Source organism: Scyliorhinus canicula, chromosome 5 (genome assembly GCF_902713615.1).
Source record: "Scyliorhinus canicula chromosome 5, sScyCan1.1, whole genome shotgun sequence".
Taxonomy (NCBI): Eukaryota; Metazoa; Chordata; class Chondrichthyes; order Carcharhiniformes; family Scyliorhinidae; genus Scyliorhinus; species Scyliorhinus canicula.
Genome location: NC_052150.1, coordinates 158,562,606 through 158,584,104, shown reverse-complemented (window position 1 = coordinate 158,584,104; position 21,499 = coordinate 158,562,606). Strand labels below are relative to the sequence as shown.

Sequence of the window (21,499 nt, the reverse complement as noted above, 5' to 3'; positions counted from 1 at the left end):
TTGCCATACCAGGCTGTGATGCAGCCCGATAGGATGCTTTCTATAGTGCATCTGTAAAAGTTGGTAAGGGTTAATGTGGACATGCCGAATTTCCTTAGTTTCCTGAGGAAGTATAGGCGCTGTTGTGCTTTCTTGGTGATAGCGTCGACGTGAGTGGACCAGGATAGATGTTTGGTGATGTGCACCCATAGGAATTTGAAACTGCGAAGTCCATTCTAATATGCAACAAGATGAGGACAACATTCAGGCTTGGACTAGGGGGCGGCACGGTAGCACATTGGTTAGCACAGTTGCTTCACAACTCCAGGGTCTCAGGTTCGATTCCTGGTTTGGATCACTGTCTGTGCAGAGTCTGCACGTTCTCCCCATGTCTGCGTGAGTTTTCTTCAGGTGCTCCGATTTCCTCCCACAGTCTAAAGATGTGCAGGTTAGGTAGATTGGCTATGCTAAATTGCCCTTAGGTTAGGTGGGGTTGCTGGATTACGGGATAGAGTGGAGGTGTGGGCTTAAGTAGGGTGCTCTTTCCAAGAGTTGGTGCAGACTCGATGGGCCGAATAGCCTCCTTCTGCACTGTAAAAATTTCTATGACTGGGAAGTGGCAAGTAACATTCATGCCAACATTCATGCCACACAGGTACCAGGAAATGATCATCTCCAACAAGAGAGAATTCAATCAACCGCCTTTGACATTCAATGGCATTGCCATCACTGATTCCCCGACTGTTAACATCCTGGAGATCACCATTGACCAGAAACTGAACTCGACTAGCCATACACATAATGTGGCTACAAGAGCAGGTCAGAGGCTGGAAATTATGCAGAAAGGAACCTGCCTCCTGCTTCCCCAAAGCCTATCCCCTATCGACAAAGCGCAAGCCAGCAGTGTGATGGAATACACTCCACTTGCCTGGATGAGTGCAGCTCCAACAACACTATGAAGTTTTTCATCCAGGACAATTAAGTCAACTTGATTGGCACTCCCTCCACCATGTGCACCATCTACAAAGTGCACTGTAGCAACACACCAAAGCCCATTCAGCACCACCTTCCAAACCTGCGACCTCTACCATCCAGAAGGAAAAAGGCAGCAAATACATGGGAACATCACGACCTTCACATTCCCCTCCAAGCCACCTCTATCCTGACTTGGAAATATATTGCCATTCCTCCACTGTCACTGGGTCAAAAGCCTAGAACTCCATGCCTTACAGCTCTGTAGATGTACCTGCAGCACACGGACTGCAGCAGTTCAACAATGTTGCTCACCACCTTGTAAAGGGCAGTTAGGGATGGGCAATATCAATGCTGATCTAGCCAGTGACACCCACGGCCCATGAAAGAGTGAAAAAAAGCATGCAGTTTCCACTGGTTCTACATTATATACTCTCTAAAGCTTCAATGCCTATCCTAATACCCTGCAATTGACTTTAAAAATCACCACAACCCAGATTTTTGCTTTGAATTATGCCTGTGGTGAATGTATATTGCTTAATTCATACTATGTATCATTGTGTCCTTGTGGGCTCTGTCTGTGAGCCGTTGCGCGGCTCTGCCCACAGGGGGAGATGAGGAGCTTGTACAGGGCTCCACCCATGGCTCCGCCCATGGCCCCTCCCACTACCGGAAGTATAAGGTGCTGCGGTCTTGTGAGTCTGCCCTCAGTTCTTCTGGTCGCAGGCAGGCTCATTGTAAGTCTATAAAAGCCACAATTTACTTCCTCTCGTGTCTCAAGTGAATTGATGGTCACATCAGTTTAATAGACGTTAAATTTAAACCACCATGGAATCAGCCCTCAAACCTGATCGACTAGAGCTCGACCCGCAGGCCGCAGAGGCGAAGGAAATCGTTTTACACTGGCTTCGGTGCTTCAAGGCCTACCTGGTTGCGTCGACTACCTCCGCTACTACTGAAGAGCAGAAACTCAGTCTCCTGCACGCACGGGTGAGCCATCGCATCTCTATGCAACTCGATAGTACCGACTCGTACACCGAAGCCCCCGCTATACTCGACCGACTATACGTGCGGCCTGTAAACGAGGTCTACGCGCGGCATATTTTCACTACCCGCCACCAGCGCCCCGCAGAGTCGCTAGAGGACTACCTGCGCGACCTAAAAGCTCTTGCATGGGAATATAACTTTTAGGCTGTAACTGCCTCCCAGCATATGGAACTCGCTGTCCGTGATGTGTATGTTGCAGGGTTCTAGTCTAACTATGTGCGTCAGCGTCGCCGCGATAAAGGGGCCCAGAACTTGGAGGACACTGTAATGCTAGCAACCTCGCTGGAGGTCACGTTTCAAAGTTTGAACTCGTTCCCCGCTGACCACGCGACCCCATCGCGGACCCCCGACCAGAGACTGCCCCAGGCCTGCGCCGCACGGCCACCCGGCCACTATGGAGCGCCATCCTGCCATTTTTGCGGTCAGCCCCAACACCCATGGCAGCACTGTCCGGCCCGCAACACGACCTACAGCAGCTGCGGTCGAAAAGGACATTTTGCTAAGGTATGCCTGTCTAAATCTAAACCCTCTAACTCTCCCCCTATCCAGAGCAATCGCTCCCCCAACTCGCAGGCCCGCAGACCCCGCAATGTTGCAGAGTGCCTGCCGACTCCGCCTCCCCCGACATGTGCGACTCTGTGGGCCGCCTTCTTGGCAATCCTCCCCCACGCGGCCGGCCATGTGCGAGTCATGGGGGCCACCATCTTGGGCGCCATCTTCCTCGCTGCCCGCCACGTGCGATCCACGGGGTCGCCATCTTGGACACCATCTTCTTCATCACCCGCCATATGCGATCAACGGGGGCCGCCATCTTGGCCATCACCTGACATTCATCTCGACGATTACGACCTCCACGGACAGTCATCACGGGCCCACTCCAGCACTGCTGATCAAGCCACTGACTACCCGCAACTCAACGCAGTCACTTTGGACCAGTCGCGGCCAAAGCACCTCAGGAGCTCGATGATGTCCGTTCAGGTCAACGGATACAAGACACCGTGCCTCTTTGACTCCGGGAGCACCGAGAGCTTTGTGCATCCAGATCTGGTAAGACGCTGTTCGTTCCCCATCTTCCCTGCACGGCAAACTCCCTCGCCTCGGGTTCGCACTCGGCTCAAATACAAGGGCACACCGTTGCGATATTAATACAGGGCGCCAGCTACTCTAACTTCCAGCTGTACGTACTCCCAGACCTCTGCGCCCCCCTCCTACTCGGGCTCGATTTTCAATGCAATCTTAGAAGCCTCACACTCAGCTTCGGTAGACCCCTACCCCCTCTTAGCGACCCTAGAAATCGACCCCCCTCCACTCTTCGCTAATCTCACTGCTAACTGCAAACCCGTAGCCACTCGCTGCAGGCGGTACAGCCTGCAGGACAGGGTATTTATCAGAGCCAAAGTCCAGCGGCTCCTACATGATGGAGTCATAGAGGCCAGTACTAGCCCCTGGAGAGCTCAGGTGGTGGTCGTCAAGACCGGGGAAAAGTTCCGGTTGGTGGTTGATTACAGCCAGACCATTAACCAGTTTGTGCACCTCGATGCGTTCCCCCTCCCCCGAATTGCAGACATGGTCAGCCAGATCGCTCAGTACCACATATTCTCCACGGTGGATCTGCATACCACCAGCTCCCAATCCGCCCGGAGGACCGCCACTACACAGCGTTCGAGGCAAATGGCTGCCTCTTCCATTTCCTCCGGGTTCCCTTTGGCGTCACGAATGGGGTCTCGGTGTTCCAACGAGCAATTGACCGAATGGTGGACCGGTACGGGCTGCGGGCCACATTTCCGTATCTGGATAATGTCACCATCAGCGACCATGACCAGCAGGACCACGACGCCAACCTCCACCGATTTCTCCAAACCGGCCAGAAACTCAATCTCACATACAATAAGGAGACATGCGTTTTCCGCACAACCAGATTAGCCATCCTCGGCTATGTCATGGAAAACGGAGTCCTGGGGCCTGACCCAACTTCCTCTTCCTCATTGTTCCAGGGCCCTCAAGAGGTGCCTTGGATTTTTCTCCTATTACGCCCAGTGGGTCCCCCAGTATGCGGACAAAGCCCGCCCACTATTTAAGACCACACTCTTCCCACTGTCAGCCGAGGCCCGCCTGGCCTTCAACTGCATTAAGAAGGACATCGCCAAAGCCGCCATGCGGGCGGTGGATTAATCCGTCCCCTTTCAGGTGGAGAGCGATGCCTCAGAGGTCGCTCTTGCTGCCACTCTGAACCACGTAGGGAGACCAGTAGCTTTCTTCTCCCGAACCCTCTCCGCTTCAGAACTTCGACACTCCTCAGTCGAAAAAGAAGCTCAAGCCATTGTGGAAGCCGTACGGCACTGGAGGCACTACCTCGCAGATAGGAGGTTTACCCTCATCACCGACCAGAGATCAGTTGCCTTCATGTTTGACAACTCACAACGGGGCAAAATAAAAAACGATAAAATCTTGAGGTGGAGGGTCGAACTCTCTACCTATAATTATAACATCATATATCGGCCGGGGAAGCTCAATGAGCCCCCAGATGCCCTGTCCCACGGCACATGCACCAGCGCGCAAGACAACCGATTACAGGCTATCCACAATGACCTCTGCCACCCACGGGTCACCCGGTTCGCCCACTACATCAAAGCCCGAAATCTGCCTTTCTCCACCGAGGAGGTAAAAGCCATCACCAGGGATTTCCCGATCTGCGCGGAGTGCAAACCGCACTTCTATGGACCAGACAAGGCCCACCTGGTAAAGGCTTCCCGGCCCTTTGAACGCCTGAGCATCGATTTCAAAGGGCCCCTCCCCTCGACCAATCGAAATGTGTACTTCCTCAACGTCATAGATGAATTGTCCCGTTTTCCGTTTGCTATCCCATGCCCCGATATGACCTCCCATACAGTCATCAGAGCCCTGCACAGTGTCTTCACCCTGTTCGGCTTCCCCAGCTACGTCCACAGCGACAGGGGTTCGTCCTTCATGGGCGACAAGCTGCGTCAGTACCTGCTCGACAAGGGCATCGCCTCGAGCAGGACTACCAGCTATAACCCCAGGGGAAACGGGCAGGTGGAGAGGGAGAACGCGACGGTCTGGAAAACCGTCCTACTGACCCTACGGTCCAGGAATCTCCCAACCTCCCACTGGCAGGAGGTCCTCCCCGAAGCGCTCCATGCAAGTAGATCCCTCCTGTGTACGGCCACTAATCAGACCCCTCACGAGCGATTATTTGTTTCCCCTAGGGGCACTACCACGGGGGCTTCGCTCCCATCTTAGTTGCAGACACCGGGCCCGGTTCTTCTCCGGAAGCACGTCCGGACACACAAAACGGACCCACTAGTAGAGAGGGTACTACCGCTACACTCAAACCCACACTACGCCTTTATAGAACACCCCGACGGCCGTCAGGACACCATTTCCGTCTGGGACCTGGCGCCTGCAGGATCCACCACCACCACCACCACCACCGCCGAGGTACCCCTCACACTATACCCCACCCGACCCCAAATGCCCTGCGTCCCCACGTCTACAGGTTTCCTGCCCCCCCCTTCGCCCATCGCACCGGTCAGGAAAGAAGCTCTGAATGAACCACCCCCGGAGTCCACCCTCAGATCCACACCGCCCGTCAGCACACAGCCATCCGAAGCGGCTGCAACCCCAGTGCTCCGCCGATCCCAGCGGACGACTCGGCCACCGGACCGGCTCAACCTGTAGACCTGTCACCCCCGCTGGACTTGATTTTTTTTACAGGGGGTGAATATGGTGAATGTATAATGCTTAATTCACACTATGCATCATTGTGTCCTTGTGGGCTCTGTCCGTGAGCCGTTGCGCGGCTCTGCCCACAGGGGGAGATGAGGAGCTTGTACAGGGCTCCACCCTTGGTTCCGCCCATGGCCCCTCCTACTACTTGAAATATAAAGTTCTGCAGTCTTGTGAGTCTGCTCTCAGTTCTTCTGGTCGCAGGCAGGCTCAGTTGTAAGTCTATTAAAGCCTCAGTTTACTTCCTCGCGTGTCTCGAGTGAATTGATGGTCACATCAAGGCCATAACAGGCTTCTACTGAGAACATCAGGAACAATAGATAAGCAGCAGAACATTTACCTCAAATAAATTATACTCTTTGAGCAAAACAAACCAATTCAACCAAAACAAATATGTTATAAATACATTCTTTGCTAAAGATCTAGTTCATCAGCATCTCTCTGAACAACTAGACAAAATATAATGGCATTGCATATTCACTGATCGGCTTTCCTCAAAGTATCGGACATCTCAAGAATGAGGCAAAGTTATCTGAAAGCTGCACAGCAACTAATCCCCACACAAGTTGGTACCTTAAAGCCTCAGAGAAACAATTAAAGGAGCTCACACTCTTGCTTCAAATAAAATTAGAGAGATCCTTGGACTGAGATGGCATGCATTTTTCGAAAGCCAAGTCTTGAGATGGTTTTTCGAGAGGCTATATCTCATGCTGGTTTGAGAACATTATAACTCTGTTTCCTTACCCCATATGCACAGGAAATTGAGGGACAGAGTGGTGATATGTGAGAATGTATTGCTCCTTGCAATGGACCTGACTGAAAGATGTCAGTCAGATCAGCAAAGCCCTGAGAGATTGTAATCTTTCAAAACTGCAAGATTCAGTGCCTAGCCCCAGAGCGGGGGTTTGAGCATTCATGTCAAACGTTTAGGTTATTCTTTGCTTCTGTAGTGCAGACCTCCAGACTGCCTCACATGCTCCCTGGTGGATTGCAGTGCTGTGAATCTGTGCATCATAATGTGACAGAGGATGGCAATGGACTTCTCCAGTTAATCTGCTACCTGTTCCAGCCCTTTCAGCACTGCTGTGCAAAGACCTTGGGCAGTATTCTCCGCTCCCGGGACGAAGAGCCCGCGTCATCGTGAACGCCGTCGCGTTTCACAATGGTGCGAGCAGGTCCCGGGCACGACCTAGGGGGCCAGCACGGCGCTGGAGTGGTTCACACCAATCCAGTGTCCCCACGCGGCACCAAATGGGCGCCGCGCCAACCCGTGCATGCACAGTTGGGGCAGCTCATTCCTGTACATGCAGATGTGGGCCACGCCATCCTGCGCATGCACGGGGAACTTCTTACGCGCGCTGGCCCCTCACCAACATGGCGCCGGTGTTCTGGGGCCGGCCGCGGAAGGAGGTAAGTCCGGGAGGAGAGAGACCGGCCTGCCGATCAGTGGGCCCCGATCGCGGGCCAGACCCCATCGGAGACCCCCCCCCCCCCCCCCGGTGAAGGAGCCCCCCCTCCACCCCTCACAGGCTGCCCCCCACCCCCAGCGTTCCCGCACAGTTCCCGCCGGCAGCGACCAGGGGTGGACGGCGCCAGCGGGAACCTGTCGTGTCGGAGTGGCCGCTCGGCCCATCTGGGCCGGACAATCACCGCTCGCCGTTTCTGGCAATTCTCCGAGCGGCCCGGTGCGATTCGCGCGCCGCTGGTTTCGAGGGGGTGGGAGAATCGCGGCGGGGGTCAGGGCGGCGTGGCGCGATTCACGCGGCGTCCCTGCGATTCTCCCACCCGGCGTGGGGGGTGGGGGAGAATACTGTCCCTTTACTTTTGAAAGCATGACCAATGAGATTAGGGCTCCGCAACTTCTCAGCTGAGGACTGACATCTCCTTTCCTTCTGGTTATGAGGAATTGAACAAACGAATGTGATATAAAATAGTTAGTTCATATATTAGTTACAATAATGTAGATGTGAGCCAGTCTGATAGTAGTGAGTTCACAAACAAAGGACAAAGGGATTCAGAAAGCATGGCCAGGAAGGTGGGAGGGAGCCTCGTGGAGGATGGGGAAAAGGATGCTGGGTAACAAGAGGCCCAGGGTTGAGGAATGTGAAGTGAGCCAATCAGGATATATGGCCAGGTCAGGAGGTGTATAGGATGACCTATGGGAATTGTGTATGTGAACCTTGATGCCATTTGAATGATATTTGCAGAGATTTCTTTGTCTCCAATTTCACTCCGTTCTGGAGCTTCAGAAGACCGCCTGTGTGTTCTGAACCTCTGTGGAACGAGTCAGCCTTGCAAGTTGTTTAAAAATAAATAATACTATACCTACAAATCCATCTTGAGTTTTATTGAGGCCGGACTGATGGGTAAAGAACTCAATATTGTCAGTTAGAGACGTTTACTTCCGTCTCTTCCAGCCAAGCTCCATTTACTCACCATGCACAGTGCATCATCCTGTGTACTCCCCTCAGGGTTACCCGCTATTACCCCTTAGACGGATGTCTGTGTACTGGTGCATAATATCATGTATTCATGATCATGCTCCTCTGCTTTGTGTTGCTGTGTCCCACGTGAAGACAAAATAATTACAGGGTTTATTGGGTTGCCCAGCAGCAAAGTTCACAATGCTTACAGCAGCAAAACTACTTTTATAGCTTTATCATCCTCGGGCCTTAAAAGAGGCAGCTCATGAGGTTGTAGATGCACTGGAGTAAACTTTCCAAATTTCCCTAGATTCTGGAAGGATTCCATCATCCTGGAAAGTAGCAAATATAACCCCTCTATTCAAGAAGGGAGGGGGCAAGAAACTATAGGCCAGTTAGCTTGACATCTGTCACATGGAGGTTGTTAGAATCAATCATTCAGGAGGTTATAGATGGGCACTTGGAAAAATTCACAGTAATCAAGATAAGTCAGTATGGTTTTGTGAAAGGGAAATCATGTTTTTTTCATAAATTTAGAGTGCCCAATTCATTTTTTCTAATTAAGGGGCAATTTAGCGAGGCCAGTCCACCTAGCTTGCACATCTTTTGGGTTGTGGGGGCAAAACCCTCGCAAACACGGGGAGAATGCACAAACTCCACACGACAGTGACCCAGAGCCAGGATCGAACCTGGGACCTTGGTGCTGTGAGACAGCAGTGCTAACCACTGTGTCGCCAGGTTGCCGGGAAAATCATGTTTAACCAATTTATTGGAGTTCTTTGAAGAAATAACAAGAGCAGTAGATAAAGTGGAGCCTGTAGACGTACTGTACTTGGATCTACAGCAAGCAGTTGATAAAATGCCACATCAAAGGTTACGATTAGTTGGCTGGCAGAAAACAGATTGCATGCAAGGTTGGGTGGGAGGAGGTGCTTTTTACCCTTTGATTTGTTACACTCAAGTTTCCAGTGAGTGGCCCTGCCCTGCTGCAGGTGGCTACAAGGGAGAGAGAGAGCAGATTGGTGAGTAGCAGGTAAGACAGGTAAGTCCTTCATATCGGGAGCGGAGCTGAGCTGAGCAGGATAAATCTGGAGTGCAGTCTGGGAAGGTAAGTGGTATTTATGTCTGTGTCTCTCTGTGTTTTCAAATTGTGGGGGGGAAACTGAGAAGTGACGTCACAGTAAAGCTGTGACCTGATTGGCTGGTAGAGAATCTGTGTGATGTTTGAAAAAAAAGCTGAAAAACTTACTTTAAACTAATTACTTAACTAGGTGGAGGAGTAACTAAACCTGAGGGCAGAGATCAGTACCAAGCATTTAATTTTACAGTAATAATCTAGCACCAGGGCCAATATAGTTAATTGTAACTTAATCCAATAACGCTTTAAGTATTTATTTTTAATTAATTAACTGGTGCTTAAATGTCCAGCGGGGTGCAGTGCTCTAACTGTGAGATGTGGGAGATTCATGATGCTTCCAGCATTCCAGTCGACTACGGCTGCAGGAAGTGTAACCAATGGCAGCTCCTCACAGACCACGTGGTTCACTTGGAGCAGCAGTTGGATGCACTTAAGAGCATGCAGGTGGGGGAAAGCGTTATAATAGGAGTGATAGAGATGTGGTCACACCCAAGGTAAAGGCAGCCAGATGGATGACCGCTAGAAAGGACAGGCAGTCAGAGCAGGAATCTGCTGTGGCTTCCCCCTCTCTAACAAGTATACAATTTTGGATACTGTTGGGGGTGAGGAGACGGGGGGGGGGGGGGGGGGTGGGGGGGGGGTGGTTAGCCTATCAAGGGAAATCAACAGCAGCCAGAACAGTGGCACCACAACTGGCTCTGTTGCTCAACCGTGGAGGAGGGCGATAGTTATAGGGGACTCTATAGTAAGGGATACAGATAGGTACTTCTGGGGACATGACTCCAGAATGGTATGTTGCCTCCTTGGTGCCAGGATCAGGGATGTGTCTGAACAAACACAGTACATCCTGAAGGGGGAGAGGTCGTACCGCACATAGGTACTAACAACATAGGCAGGAAGAGTGATGAGGTCCTGCAGAAGGAGTTCTGGGAGTTAGGCAGTAAGCTAAAAAGCAGGACCTCTAGGGTTATAATTTCAGGATTACTCCCTGTGCCACGTGCCAGTGGGGCTCGAAATAGGAGGATAATGCAGCTAAATAGGTGGCTAAACTGGCGGTGTAGGAAGGAGGGTTTCAGATTTCTGGACCATTGGGATCTCTTCCGGGGCAGGTATGACCTGTACAAGAAGGACGGGTTACATCTAAACTGGAGGGGCACCAATATCCTGGCTGGGAGCTTTGCTAGAGTCACTCAGGAGGATTTAAATTAGTATGGCAGGGGGTGGGAACCAGAGCGTTAGCTTAGAAGGTGTAATATCTGAAGGGAACAAAAATAAGAAAACATCATCACCCTGTCTGCTCAAATGCAGTGGTTTGCAGTGTATTTGTTTCAATGCCAGAAATATAGCAGGTAAGGCAGATGAACTTAGAGCACTTATTCGTACTTGGAATTATGATGGTGTGGCTATCACAGGAATGTGGTTAAAGAAAGGGCAGGATTGGCAGCTGAACATTACAGGATATAGAAGCTTCAGGAGAGATAGAGGAGGATGTAAAAGGGGTGGAGGAAATGCAGTACGGTAGCACAGTGGTTAGCACTGCTGCCTCACGGCGCCGAGGTCCCAGGTTTGATCCCAACTCTGGGTCACTGTCCTTGTGGAGTTTGCACATTCTCCCCATGTTTGCATGGGTTTCGCCCCCACAACCCAAAGATGTGCAGGGTAGGTGGAATGCCACGCTACATTGCCCCTTAATTCGAAAAAATTGGGCGCTCTAAATTTTTAAAGAAGGAGTAGAAGAGTAGCATTACTGATTAAGGAGAATATTATAGCTGTGCTGCGGACGACACCTTGGAGGGCTCATACAATTAAAAAATTTTTTTTAGAGTACCCAATTTATTTTTTTCCAATTAAGGCACAATTTAGCATGGCCAATCCACCTCCCCTGCACATCTTTGTGTTGTGGGGGTGAAACCCACACAGACACGGGGAGAATGTGCAAACTCCACATGGACAGTGACCCAGAGCCGGGATCTGAACCTGGGTCCTCAGCGCCGTAGGCAGCAATTTTAACCACTGTGCCATGTGCCGCCCTGGAGGGCTCATACACTGAGGCAATCTGGGTAGAGCTCAGGAACAGGAAGGGGGCAATCACAATGTTGGGCATTTATTACAGGCCCCCAACTTCCAGCGAGAGATAGAGGAGCAGATAGGTCAAGAGATTTTGGATAGGTGCAAAAGTAACAGGGTTGTTGTGTTAGGGGATTTTAACTTCCCCTATATTGACTGGGACTCACTTAGTGCTAGGAGCTTGGATGGGGCAGAGTTTGTAAGGTGTATCCAGGAAGGCTTCTTGATGCAATATGTAGATAGTCCAACTAGGGAAGGGGCAGGACTGGACCTGGTATTGGGGAATGAGCCAGGACAGGTCGTTGGGGTTTCAGTAGGGGAACATTTTGGGAGTAGTGATCACAATTCTGCAAGTTTGAGGGTACTTTTGGATAGGGATGAGAGTAACCCTCGAGTTAAGGTGCTAAACTGGGGAAGGGCAAATTACGATAATATTATACAGGAATTGAAGAATTTGGATTGGGTGCAGCTGTTGGAGGGACATATGGGAGTATTTCAAGCAAGAGTGATTAGGATTCAGGAGAGAACGAATGACAAGTATGGGAAGTTTAGGGAGCCTTGGATAATAAGATATTGTGAACTTTGTCAAAAAGAGAAAGGAGTCTTTTGTATGGTCTAGAAGGGTGGGGACAGTCGAAGCTCTTGAGGAGTATAAAGAAAGTAGGAAGGTACTTAAGCAGAAAATTAGGAGGGCTAGGAGGGGTCATTAAAAGTCCTTGTCAGGTCGGATTAAGGTGAATCCAAAGCTTTTTATACATATGTAAAAAGCAAGAAAGTGGTCAGGGAAATGATTGGACCACTTAAGGACAGTGGGGGAATCTTTGTGTTGAGCCAGAGGAAATGGGCAAGGTACCAAATGAGTACTTTGCATCAGTGTTCACCAAAGAAAAAGACTTTGTGGAAGATGATTCTTGAGTAGGGTGTGTGGAAAGTCTGGGTCATGTTGCCATCGAAAAGGAGGGGATATTGCGTATTTTAAAAGATATTAAGGTAGATAGGTCTCCTGGGCCGGATGGGATTTTTGTATCTTTGTAGGATACATCTTTGTATCCTCATTTTTAAAAAAAATTTTTTTTTTAGGCTGCTAAACTCAACTGTTTATTAAATAAAATACAAATTAGGAAAGAGCCGATGAAAACCTCAGCCTTTCCCCTCTCGGACGCGGAGATGCAAAAAACAAGAATGGCCTTTCACTACGATACAGCAAGTCTTCAGATACTTTAACATAAGTTGGAACGCTTGTAACTGGAGAAAGTAAACGGATTTTTTTAATAAAAGGGACTAGGGTTTGTCAAGTCTTTGCTGTTTGAATAAACACTCTTCAATTAGAGCTGATGTGAAGGGGGAAGCAGATTGGAGTGGAATTCTGAAGACACTGCACCAGGAGGGCGGCAGACTGATTCCTGCTCCTTCCATTCAGTGGCCATACTTCTGGAATTCCCACTCCCTGTTGTCCAGAGGGCAAACTTGTCTAGTCTTCAGCCAACGTGAAATGCAGTGGAAATGGAAAGCATGATTACACACCCCCCATGTGACAGTGCATTCCTCTGAAGTTGCGGAAGCTTGGTTTGCCTGACATTCTATACACAGGTCCATGATGTGATTTCGGCAGATGGCGCAGTTATCTACCACAATGTCCCAGGCCCACAGGGCGACTGCATTCCACTTTTTAACCTCTAAGCGCTTCTTCCCACCGGCGCTGTTGGCGGAACTCGGAGCGTCCACATCCATCGCCGTCGCCATTTTGTCAGGTGACGCATGGGAGAACCTTTGTATCCTCATTGGTTACTGGTGAGACCCCAGAGGACTGGAGAATAGCTAACGTGGCACCTCTGTTTAAGAAGGTTGGCAGGGATAATCCTAGAAACTGTAAGCTGGGGTGAGCCTCACATTGGTAGTAGGTAAATTATTGGAGAGACTGCTCAGGGACAGGATTTATACCCATTTGGAAACAAATGGACTCATTAGTGATAGACAGCATGGTTTTGTGAAGGGGAGGTCATGCCTCACTAACTTGATTGAGTTTATAAAGTTTAAAATTTTTAAAAATTATTTTAAATTTAGAGTTCCCAATTATTTCTTTTCCAATTAAGGGGCAATTTAATGTGGCCAATCCACCTAACCTGCACATCTTTAGGTTGTGGGGGTGAAACCCACGCAGACACGGGGAGAATGTGCAAGCTCCACAAGGACAGTGACCCAAGGCCGGGATTTGAATCAGGGTCCTCAGCGCCGTAGGCAGCAATGCTAACCACTGTGCCACGTGCCGCCCTTTGATTGCGTTTTTTGAGGAGGTGACAAAGATGATTGATGAGGGGAGGGCGGTGGATGTTGTTTACATGGACTTCAATAAAGCCTTTGACAAGGTGCCTCATGGCAGACTGGTGCAAAAGGTGAAGTCACGCGGGATCAGAGGTGAGATGGTAAGATGGACACAGAATGGCTCAGTTACAGAAGGCAAAGGGTAGCAGTATAAGGGTGTTTTTCTGAATGGAAGGTTGTGACTAGTGGTGTTCCACAGGGATCTGTGCTGGGGCCTTTGTTATTTGTAGTATACGTAAACAACTTGGAGGAAACTGTAGCTGATCTGATTAGTAAGTATGCGGATGCCACCAAGGTTGGTGGAGTGACAGATAGTGTTGAAAATTGTAAGAGGATACAGCAGGACATAGATAGGTTGGACACTTGGGCAGATGAATGGCAAATGGAGTTTAATCCAGTCAAGTATGAGGTAATGCATTTTGGTAGGTCTAACATAGAGGGGAAATATACCTCAATGACAAAACTCTTAGAAATATAGAAAGTCAGAGAGATCTGTATGTGCAGGTCCACAGATCCTTGAAAGTGGCAACACAAGTGGATAAGGTAGTCAAGAAAGCATAAGGAATGCTTGGACGGGGCATAGAGTATAAAAACTGGCAAGTCATTTCTCAGACTGGAGAAAATTAAATTTGCCTTGAGGGATTCATCGCAGGGGTTTGCTCGGGGGTGGCAGCCGCTCATTGACTACTTCGAGAAGAATTAAGCTGTCAGTGGGAGGGGGGAGGCATGCGAAAGACAAATGAGGGCAGGAGAACCAACAGAGTGGTGGTTGATGAAGGTGGCACTGTTTGTGTAAGGCATGTTGGTTGGGGTTTGTTGGTTATATTGGGGGGTTTGTTGGTTATATTGTTGTGTTTTTCGTTTTATTTAAATTTGATGTGTAAAATTGTTAAAATTATAAATGCCTCAATAAAATATTTTCTAAAAATACCCAAAAAACTGACAAATCATACTACAGTTGTATAGAAACTTGGTAAGACTGCACTTGGAATACTGTGCACAATTCTGGTCGCCACGCTACCAGAAGGATGTGGAGGCTTTGGAGAGGATGCAGAGGAAGTTTACCAAGGTGTTGCCTGGTCTGGAGGGTGTTAACTATGCGGAGACGCTGAGTAGACTCGGACTGTTTTCATTAGAACGATGGAGGTTGAGGGGTGACCTGATAGACATCTACAAGATTAAGAGGGGCATGGATAGAGTGGATGGGCAGGCACTCTTTCCCAGGGTGGGTGGAGGAGTCTGTCATCAGGGGATTGGTTTAAGGTCCATGCGGCAAGGTTTAGAGGAGATGTGCGAGGTAGGTTTTTACACAGAGAGTGGTGAGGGCCTGGAATGCGTTGCCAGGGGAGGTTGTGGAAGCAGATACATTACTGGCGTTCAAAAGGCATCTTGACAAATACATGGATAGGATAGGTATAGAGGGATACGGCACAAGGAAGTGCTGACGGTTATGGCCAAGGGTGGTATCATGACCGGTACAGGCTTGGAGGGCTGAAGGGCTTGTTCCTGTATTATTCTTTGTTCATAAATAGGTATTTTTCTGATTGGCAGCACATGGTGAGCAGAGTCCCTTAGTGGTATGTGCTGGGGCCTCAACGTTTTACAGTTTATATCAATGATTTAGTTGGGGGAGTGAAGGCATGGTAGCTAAATTTTCACATGACAAAAGGATAGATTACATAGAATTTACAGTGCAGAAGAAGGCCATTCAGCTCATCGACTCTACATCGGCCCCTGAAAGAGCTCCCTACCTCAGCCTACCTAGGTGGGAAAATACGTTGTGAAGAGAACAGAAGGAGGTTGTCGATGGATATAGATAGGTTCAGTTACTAGCAAAAATCGAGCAAATTGGGGGATAATGTGAGAAAATGTGAAGTTGTTCACTTTTGCAGGAAGAATAAAAAAGCAGAGGATCACTTAAACAGAGAACGACTGCAGAATTTCAAGATGCAGAGGGATCTAGGTGTTATAGTGCATAATTCATAAGAAGGTGGTGGAGGCGGGGCCATTGAATATTTTTAAGGCATAGGTAGATAGATTCTTGTGAGGCAAGGGTACAAAGGTTATCAGGGATAGATGGGAATGTGGAATACCAAACACAGCCAAATCATATTGAATGGCAGAGCAGGCTTGAATAGCCAAATGGCCTACTTCTGCTCCTACTTTATACGTTCGCATTATCTAGGCTGCTGATGGATTGTGTAGTCCAATAAGAAGGTAGAGAAGCAGAATGTCATGATGAACCTTTGGTTGGTACCCAACCTTCCCCGTGTTTCAGACGCCTGGTTGGCTTCCCACGGGGTCTATAGCTCCTGCGGATAGGGCATACAGAGGCTGGAAGTTTTGGGTCTGCCTCTTGGCGGCCAATATCTCTCCTGAATATGCATTGATTTTGATTTGATTTGATTTGTTTTATTGTCGCATGTACCGAAGTACAGTGAAAAGTATTTTTCTGCGGCCGAGGGAACGTACACAGTACGTACATAGCAGACACAAGAATAATCAACAGAGTACATTGACAAATGGTACATCGACAAACAGTGTTTGGTTACGGTGCGGAACAAGGGGCCAAACAGAACAAATACATGAGCAATAGCAGCATAGGGCATCGTGAGTAGTGTTCTTACAGAGAACAGATCAGTCCGAGGGGGAGTCATTGAGGAGTCTTGTAGCTGTGGGGAAGAAGCTGTTCCTATGTCTGGATGTGCGGGTCTTCAGACTTCTGTACCTTCTGCCTGATGAAAGGGTCCGGAAGAAGGCAATGCCTGGGTGGGAGGGGTCTCTGATAATGCTGTCTGCCTTCCTGAGGCAGCGGGAGGTGTATACAGAATCAATGTGTGGGTGGCAAGCTTGTGTGATGCGTTGGGCTGAGTTCACCACACTCTGCAGTTTCTTGCGATCTTGGACCGAGCAGTTGCCATACCCAGCTGTGATGCAGCCGGATAGGATACTCTTTATGGAACATCTGTAGAGGTTTGTGAGAGTCTATGCAGACATGGCAAATTTCTTTAGTTTCCGTAGGAAGTAGAGATGTTGTTGGGCTTTCTTGACAGTTGCATCAATGTGAGTGGACCAGGATAGACTGAAGGTGATGGTGACCCCCGGGAACGTAAAGCTATCGACCATCTCCACTTCGGAGCCATTGTTTCAGACGGGAGTGTGTGTCGTGCTACACTTCCTAAAGTCGATGATCAGTTCCTTGGTCTTTCCAACATTTAGAGAGAGGTTGTTATCGGTACAGTGTGCAGCCAAGTGATTTATCTCTCTCCTGTAGTTTGATTTGTCGTTGTTTGAGATACGGCCCACCACAGTCGTATCATCCGCAAACTTATAGATTGAGTTGGAGTTAAATCTTGCCACACAGTCATTTGTGCATAGGGAGTACAGTAGAGGACTGAGCACACATCCTTGTGGGGCTCCGGTGTTTAGGACTATTGTGGAGGAGGTGCTGTTGCCTATCCTGAGAGATTGCGGTCTGTTGGTGAGGAAGTCGGAGATCCAGCTGCACAGGGAGGGGTCAAGTCCAAGATTGCGGAGTTTGATTATTAGTCTTCAGAATTGGCATTGTCTTCAGAAAACAATGACAAAATCTTCTGCTGTCCTTGCAATTCAGTCACATTTAGGCATGAGCTTTATGGGGCTGGTGACAGATTTTAGTGGGGTCTGTGCACGTCAAGCTATGACTGTGAGTGAAGTGAATGAATCTTGGATATCAGCAGCTATCCTCAACTGAGTTCCTGTCCCTCAAAATTAGTTATTTGACATCTTTCAGTCAGATTTCAGTATTCAAATAAGGTGGTTAAACATTAACTATGATAAGTCGTAGAATGGAATTCAGGCTGATTATCTTGACTAAACGTGACCTGCCATAAATAGTTTATTTCATCTAGAAAGCCAACCTCTGATCTCCTCTCTGTCTGAAATGTGTGGCCTGCTCATCTTTACTTAGGCCAGCAGTAATTCCACTGAAGAATCTGAATCTTGCTGTAGCTTTTAAATCATTATTCAATCATTTGTAATCCTTTGCAAAAAGAGGTTTTTCTTGATCATGCCTGACATTTGAAGTTGCTGCAAATGTGTAAATCTGAATAGTAGGTTTCCAGATTTTTTTAAAATTTAAAGTGCCCAATTTTTCTTTCTTCCAATTAAGGGGTAATTTAGCGTGGCCAATCAACCTACCCTGCATATCTTTGGATTGTGGGGGTGAGACCCACAAAGACTCAGGGAGAATGTGGAAACTCCACACGGACACAGGGAGAATGTGGAAACTCCCCAGGTCTGGGATCAAACCCAGGTCCTCAGCACCGTGAGGCTGCAGTGCTGACCACTATGCTAACGTGCAGCCCACAGGTTTCCAGTTTTGACTCAAGGAGACGGAAGTTCGTTTTATCCCTTGATCTCAAATGAAATGTAGACAAAATTGAATCATGTAAAATTTTTTTTAGAGTGCTCAATTCATTTTTTCCAATTAAGGGGCAATTTAACGTGGCCAATCCACCTACCCAATACATCTTTGGGTTGTGGGGACGAAACCCACACAAACACGGGGCGAATGTGCAAACTCCATACGGATAGTGGCTCAGAGCCAGGATCGAATCTGGGACCTTGGCACCGTGAGGCAGCAATGCTAACCACTGCGCCACCGTGCCGCCCTGACAAAGTTGAATCATGTTTAGAATTTTTCAACCTTCCATGCCATTGCCCCCACACCATCCTCCTCTCCTCTCCTCTCCTCACTGAATGCTTGCCCAGATCCAGTTCCACAACTGCAAATTGATCGACAAGCTGCCTTTACCGATGGGTGAACGTTAACTGTGAATGATGACAGAATGTTGGACCACAGGAAGATCATGACTGTTGAGCCAGCCCTTCTCAGATGTCCACAGGATCAATTCCAGTCAGAACCACTAGTTAATGATCAGGAATGAGAATCCGGATTGTTTTTTCCCTTCTTAGCCCAAGAGCAACGTGAGCAATTGTGGAAATCCGAAATCTGCTCCTGTTAAAACCAGTGAATTAAACACAAACTGATGCTGAAACCTAGGACCTTAATGAGCTGTATGTCTTAGGTTGATAAACTCACTAAGGCGTGGGCAGCCAGAATGTATTTGATTTCTGATGGTTTTGAGTTACAGCCGATACTGATCTGTCGAAGAATGACACATTCTTTAAATTCAGGTTTCACTAAGCGGCTATTAATGGAACCCATTGTTTTAAATTGACCTCTGCCCTCCCTTCGTGACCTCTAATTTATTACACCTAATTATAAAGATTATTAATGAATCAGGATGATTGACAAAGTGCGTGAACTTAAGGGGCTGATACAAAAGCATCACAAGCATTGAATAGTAATTGCAGTTTGTTCCAATAATCTACAAGAGAGATGTTATTAAATCTTGTGCAGAATTTAAAAGACTTCAGTTCAATATCAGAAAAATGAACACATCAGGCAGGTACTGCATAGGTACTATTAATAGATTAAAAAGCCCATTGAGGATGGGAGGAGAGTGGCCTGATTTTCAATGTTAGAACTTGCTTCTTTAAAGGAAAATTCCAGGGAAAAACCCTCTCGAAGGTTGCTCAGTAATTGCTCCATCAGGGACAGGCACTCCCCAGTATGTCACCATATTGGCTATTACTCATGTGAATTTCGACAGGGTCAACAAGCTTTTTGAATTTGGGGCCCACTCCAGATGACCTTGACTCTATCCTTTCCCAATATCTACACACAGGCACTTCTAGCAGCAGTCAGTGAATAATAATCAGGAATGGGAACCCTGTTAATTTTTTGTCCCCTCAATCCACGAGTTCTAGGTCAAATTGCAGGATGAAACCTGGGGTCTTGTGTAGTTTAGTTATTATTCTTCCCTGGTGACTGTGTGGATTAATGCACCATGTGCTGTGGGACAGAACCAAAGCCAGCAGGAAAGTCAGTTTTCATTGCGGGTCTGTGTCAAATTATTTGCGAATGGCGAAAGCAACTGAGGTTTCTCAAGTTTCAAGGGGTCACTAGCCTAGCAAGGTAAAAAGTCAGCCATATCTCCTGTGCCTGAACACAGCCCAGTAAATCCTGCCTGCATATATATGAATGGACACCAGGTAAAGACAATGACAACATGCACTTCCACAATGAATCTTGGATATCAGCAGCTATCCTCAACTGAGTTCATGCCCCTCAAAATTAGTTATTTGACATCTTTCAGTCAGATTTCAGTTTTCAAACATTAACTATGATAAGTCGTAGAATGGAATTCAAGCTGATTATTTTGACTAAAAGTGACCTGCCATAAATAGTTTATTTCACCCAGAAAGCCAACCTCTGATCAGAAGAAACTTTTGAGGGTTTGCTTTAAGTCTCCAGAATCTGTGGATCGTCAGGAACCATAAATTTATCGTTCATTAAATTAAAGTCACCTTAATCCCAGATGACCACAGGCTTTCCCCTTTGAGGGGGAGAGCTGACTGGCGATGATTTAACCTGAGGATCACCACACTTCAGGGGAGGGGCAAGGTTGAATAATCTCAGCTGGTACAGGAATTGAACAGTTATTGTTGCTGTAGTACTCCTAAAACAGCTAAAGCCTTAACTTTTACCAGATTGAATCTTGTGGGCTGCATTCCTCGGAGAAGATTTTTTTTTATCCATTAAAAGGATGTGGATGTTGCTGGCTAGGCCAGCATTCCGTGTCCATCCCTGATTGTCCTTGAGAATGCGATGGTGTGCTGGCTCTTGAATTGCTGCAGTCAAGTGGTGTAGGTACACCCACAGTGCTGTTAGGGAGGGAGTTCCAGGGGTATGTGTAGTCCTTACAGGAAAAAAAAGGATCATCCGGACTTCTCTGTAATTTTGTTATTCTTATGCAGGCTGGCGATGGGGTTGTGTCTGTGTCAACCACACAACTGATTTTTTTTAAACTCTCGAGGATGACATGAACTGCAAAGTTTGACTTCATAAAATTCATGTGCCAGTTCCAATCTTCCCCGTAGCGGCTTCAAAATGGGGATTTTCTCTGAGAAACAGAGAGGCCATGTTCTAAGGTAATGTAAATACATGCAGAAATCAAAACACAGTTCAAGGGCCACTGCTAGATTTTGGGTTTATGGATACATTATAGAAATGCACATAGCCTTCAAAAAGCCTGAACAGAGTTTCAGTGGGCTGCCCCTTTAAGAGCTAATCCGCGATGTTTCCATTTTGTAGCTTTTAGAAGGATGTGTGCTGACATTTATTGGGCAGAGAGGGAGCTTTGCTAAAGTTACCTGTCTTAGTCATAGTCACCTGAGGGAGTGCAGTGTGCTGCCTGCTCTCTCTCAGCCTCTGCTGCATTGTCCCTGGCACTCAGCCTCTGCAGCTCAGCAGCATGGACACATCGAAGCTCTGACTTCACCGCCCGCGATCCCGCTCTTTCCCATTCACCCACTGGCAAAGTTTCTAAAAAGTTCTCGTTCGGGGATCAAAGATGGAAGATCGCCCGCGGACCATCAGCACGACGAGCAGCACTTACACCGCGTCCTTCAGCTCGACGGTGCGGGGTTACGACAGGGCTTTCCTGAAGACCCTCCCGGGACTCCTCATGATCGCCGAGATTGTAAGTGATTGTGAGGGGAACGGTTTGAAAATAATTTACTTTGTGTTCCCCGTGTAAGAAATTGCTTCGTAACGGGAGCGTGGGCAAAACTTAGCCCCTGTTTTCCTGAGAGTTGTTGAGACTGATCTTAAATGGGAAAAAAAGCTTTATTTTGTCCAGGTGGGTCTATTAATAGTCATCGATGTCCCTCAGCTTTGCTTATGGAGACCGAACAT

The 21,499-nt window shown here is 48.1% G+C and overlaps 2 protein-coding genes across 2 annotated transcripts in view; one reads left to right on the top strand and one right to left on the bottom strand.

Moving 5' to 3' along the window:
- Positions 1-12,720: 12,720 nt before the first annotated feature.
- LOC119966363 (E3 ubiquitin-protein ligase RBX1-like) lies at positions 12,721-13,134 on the bottom strand. Its single transcript, XM_038797896.1, has one exon. The coding sequence runs from the start codon at positions 13,114-13,116 to the stop codon at positions 12,790-12,792; it is 327 nt and encodes a 108-aa protein (XP_038653824.1). The 5' UTR covers positions 13,117-13,134; the 3' UTR covers positions 12,721-12,789.
- Positions 13,135-20,941: 7,807 nt separating this feature from the next.
- Positions 20,942-21,499, top strand: part of cmtm8b (CKLF-like MARVEL transmembrane domain containing 8b) — a 78,327-nt gene continuing 77,769 nt past the window's right edge. The window contains exon 1 of the mRNA XM_038797893.1: positions 20,942-21,284. Coding sequence (XP_038653821.1) covers positions 21,156-21,284 — 129 coding nt within the window. The 5' untranslated portion in view covers positions 20,942-21,155. The remainder of the gene's footprint in view (positions 21,285-21,499) is intronic.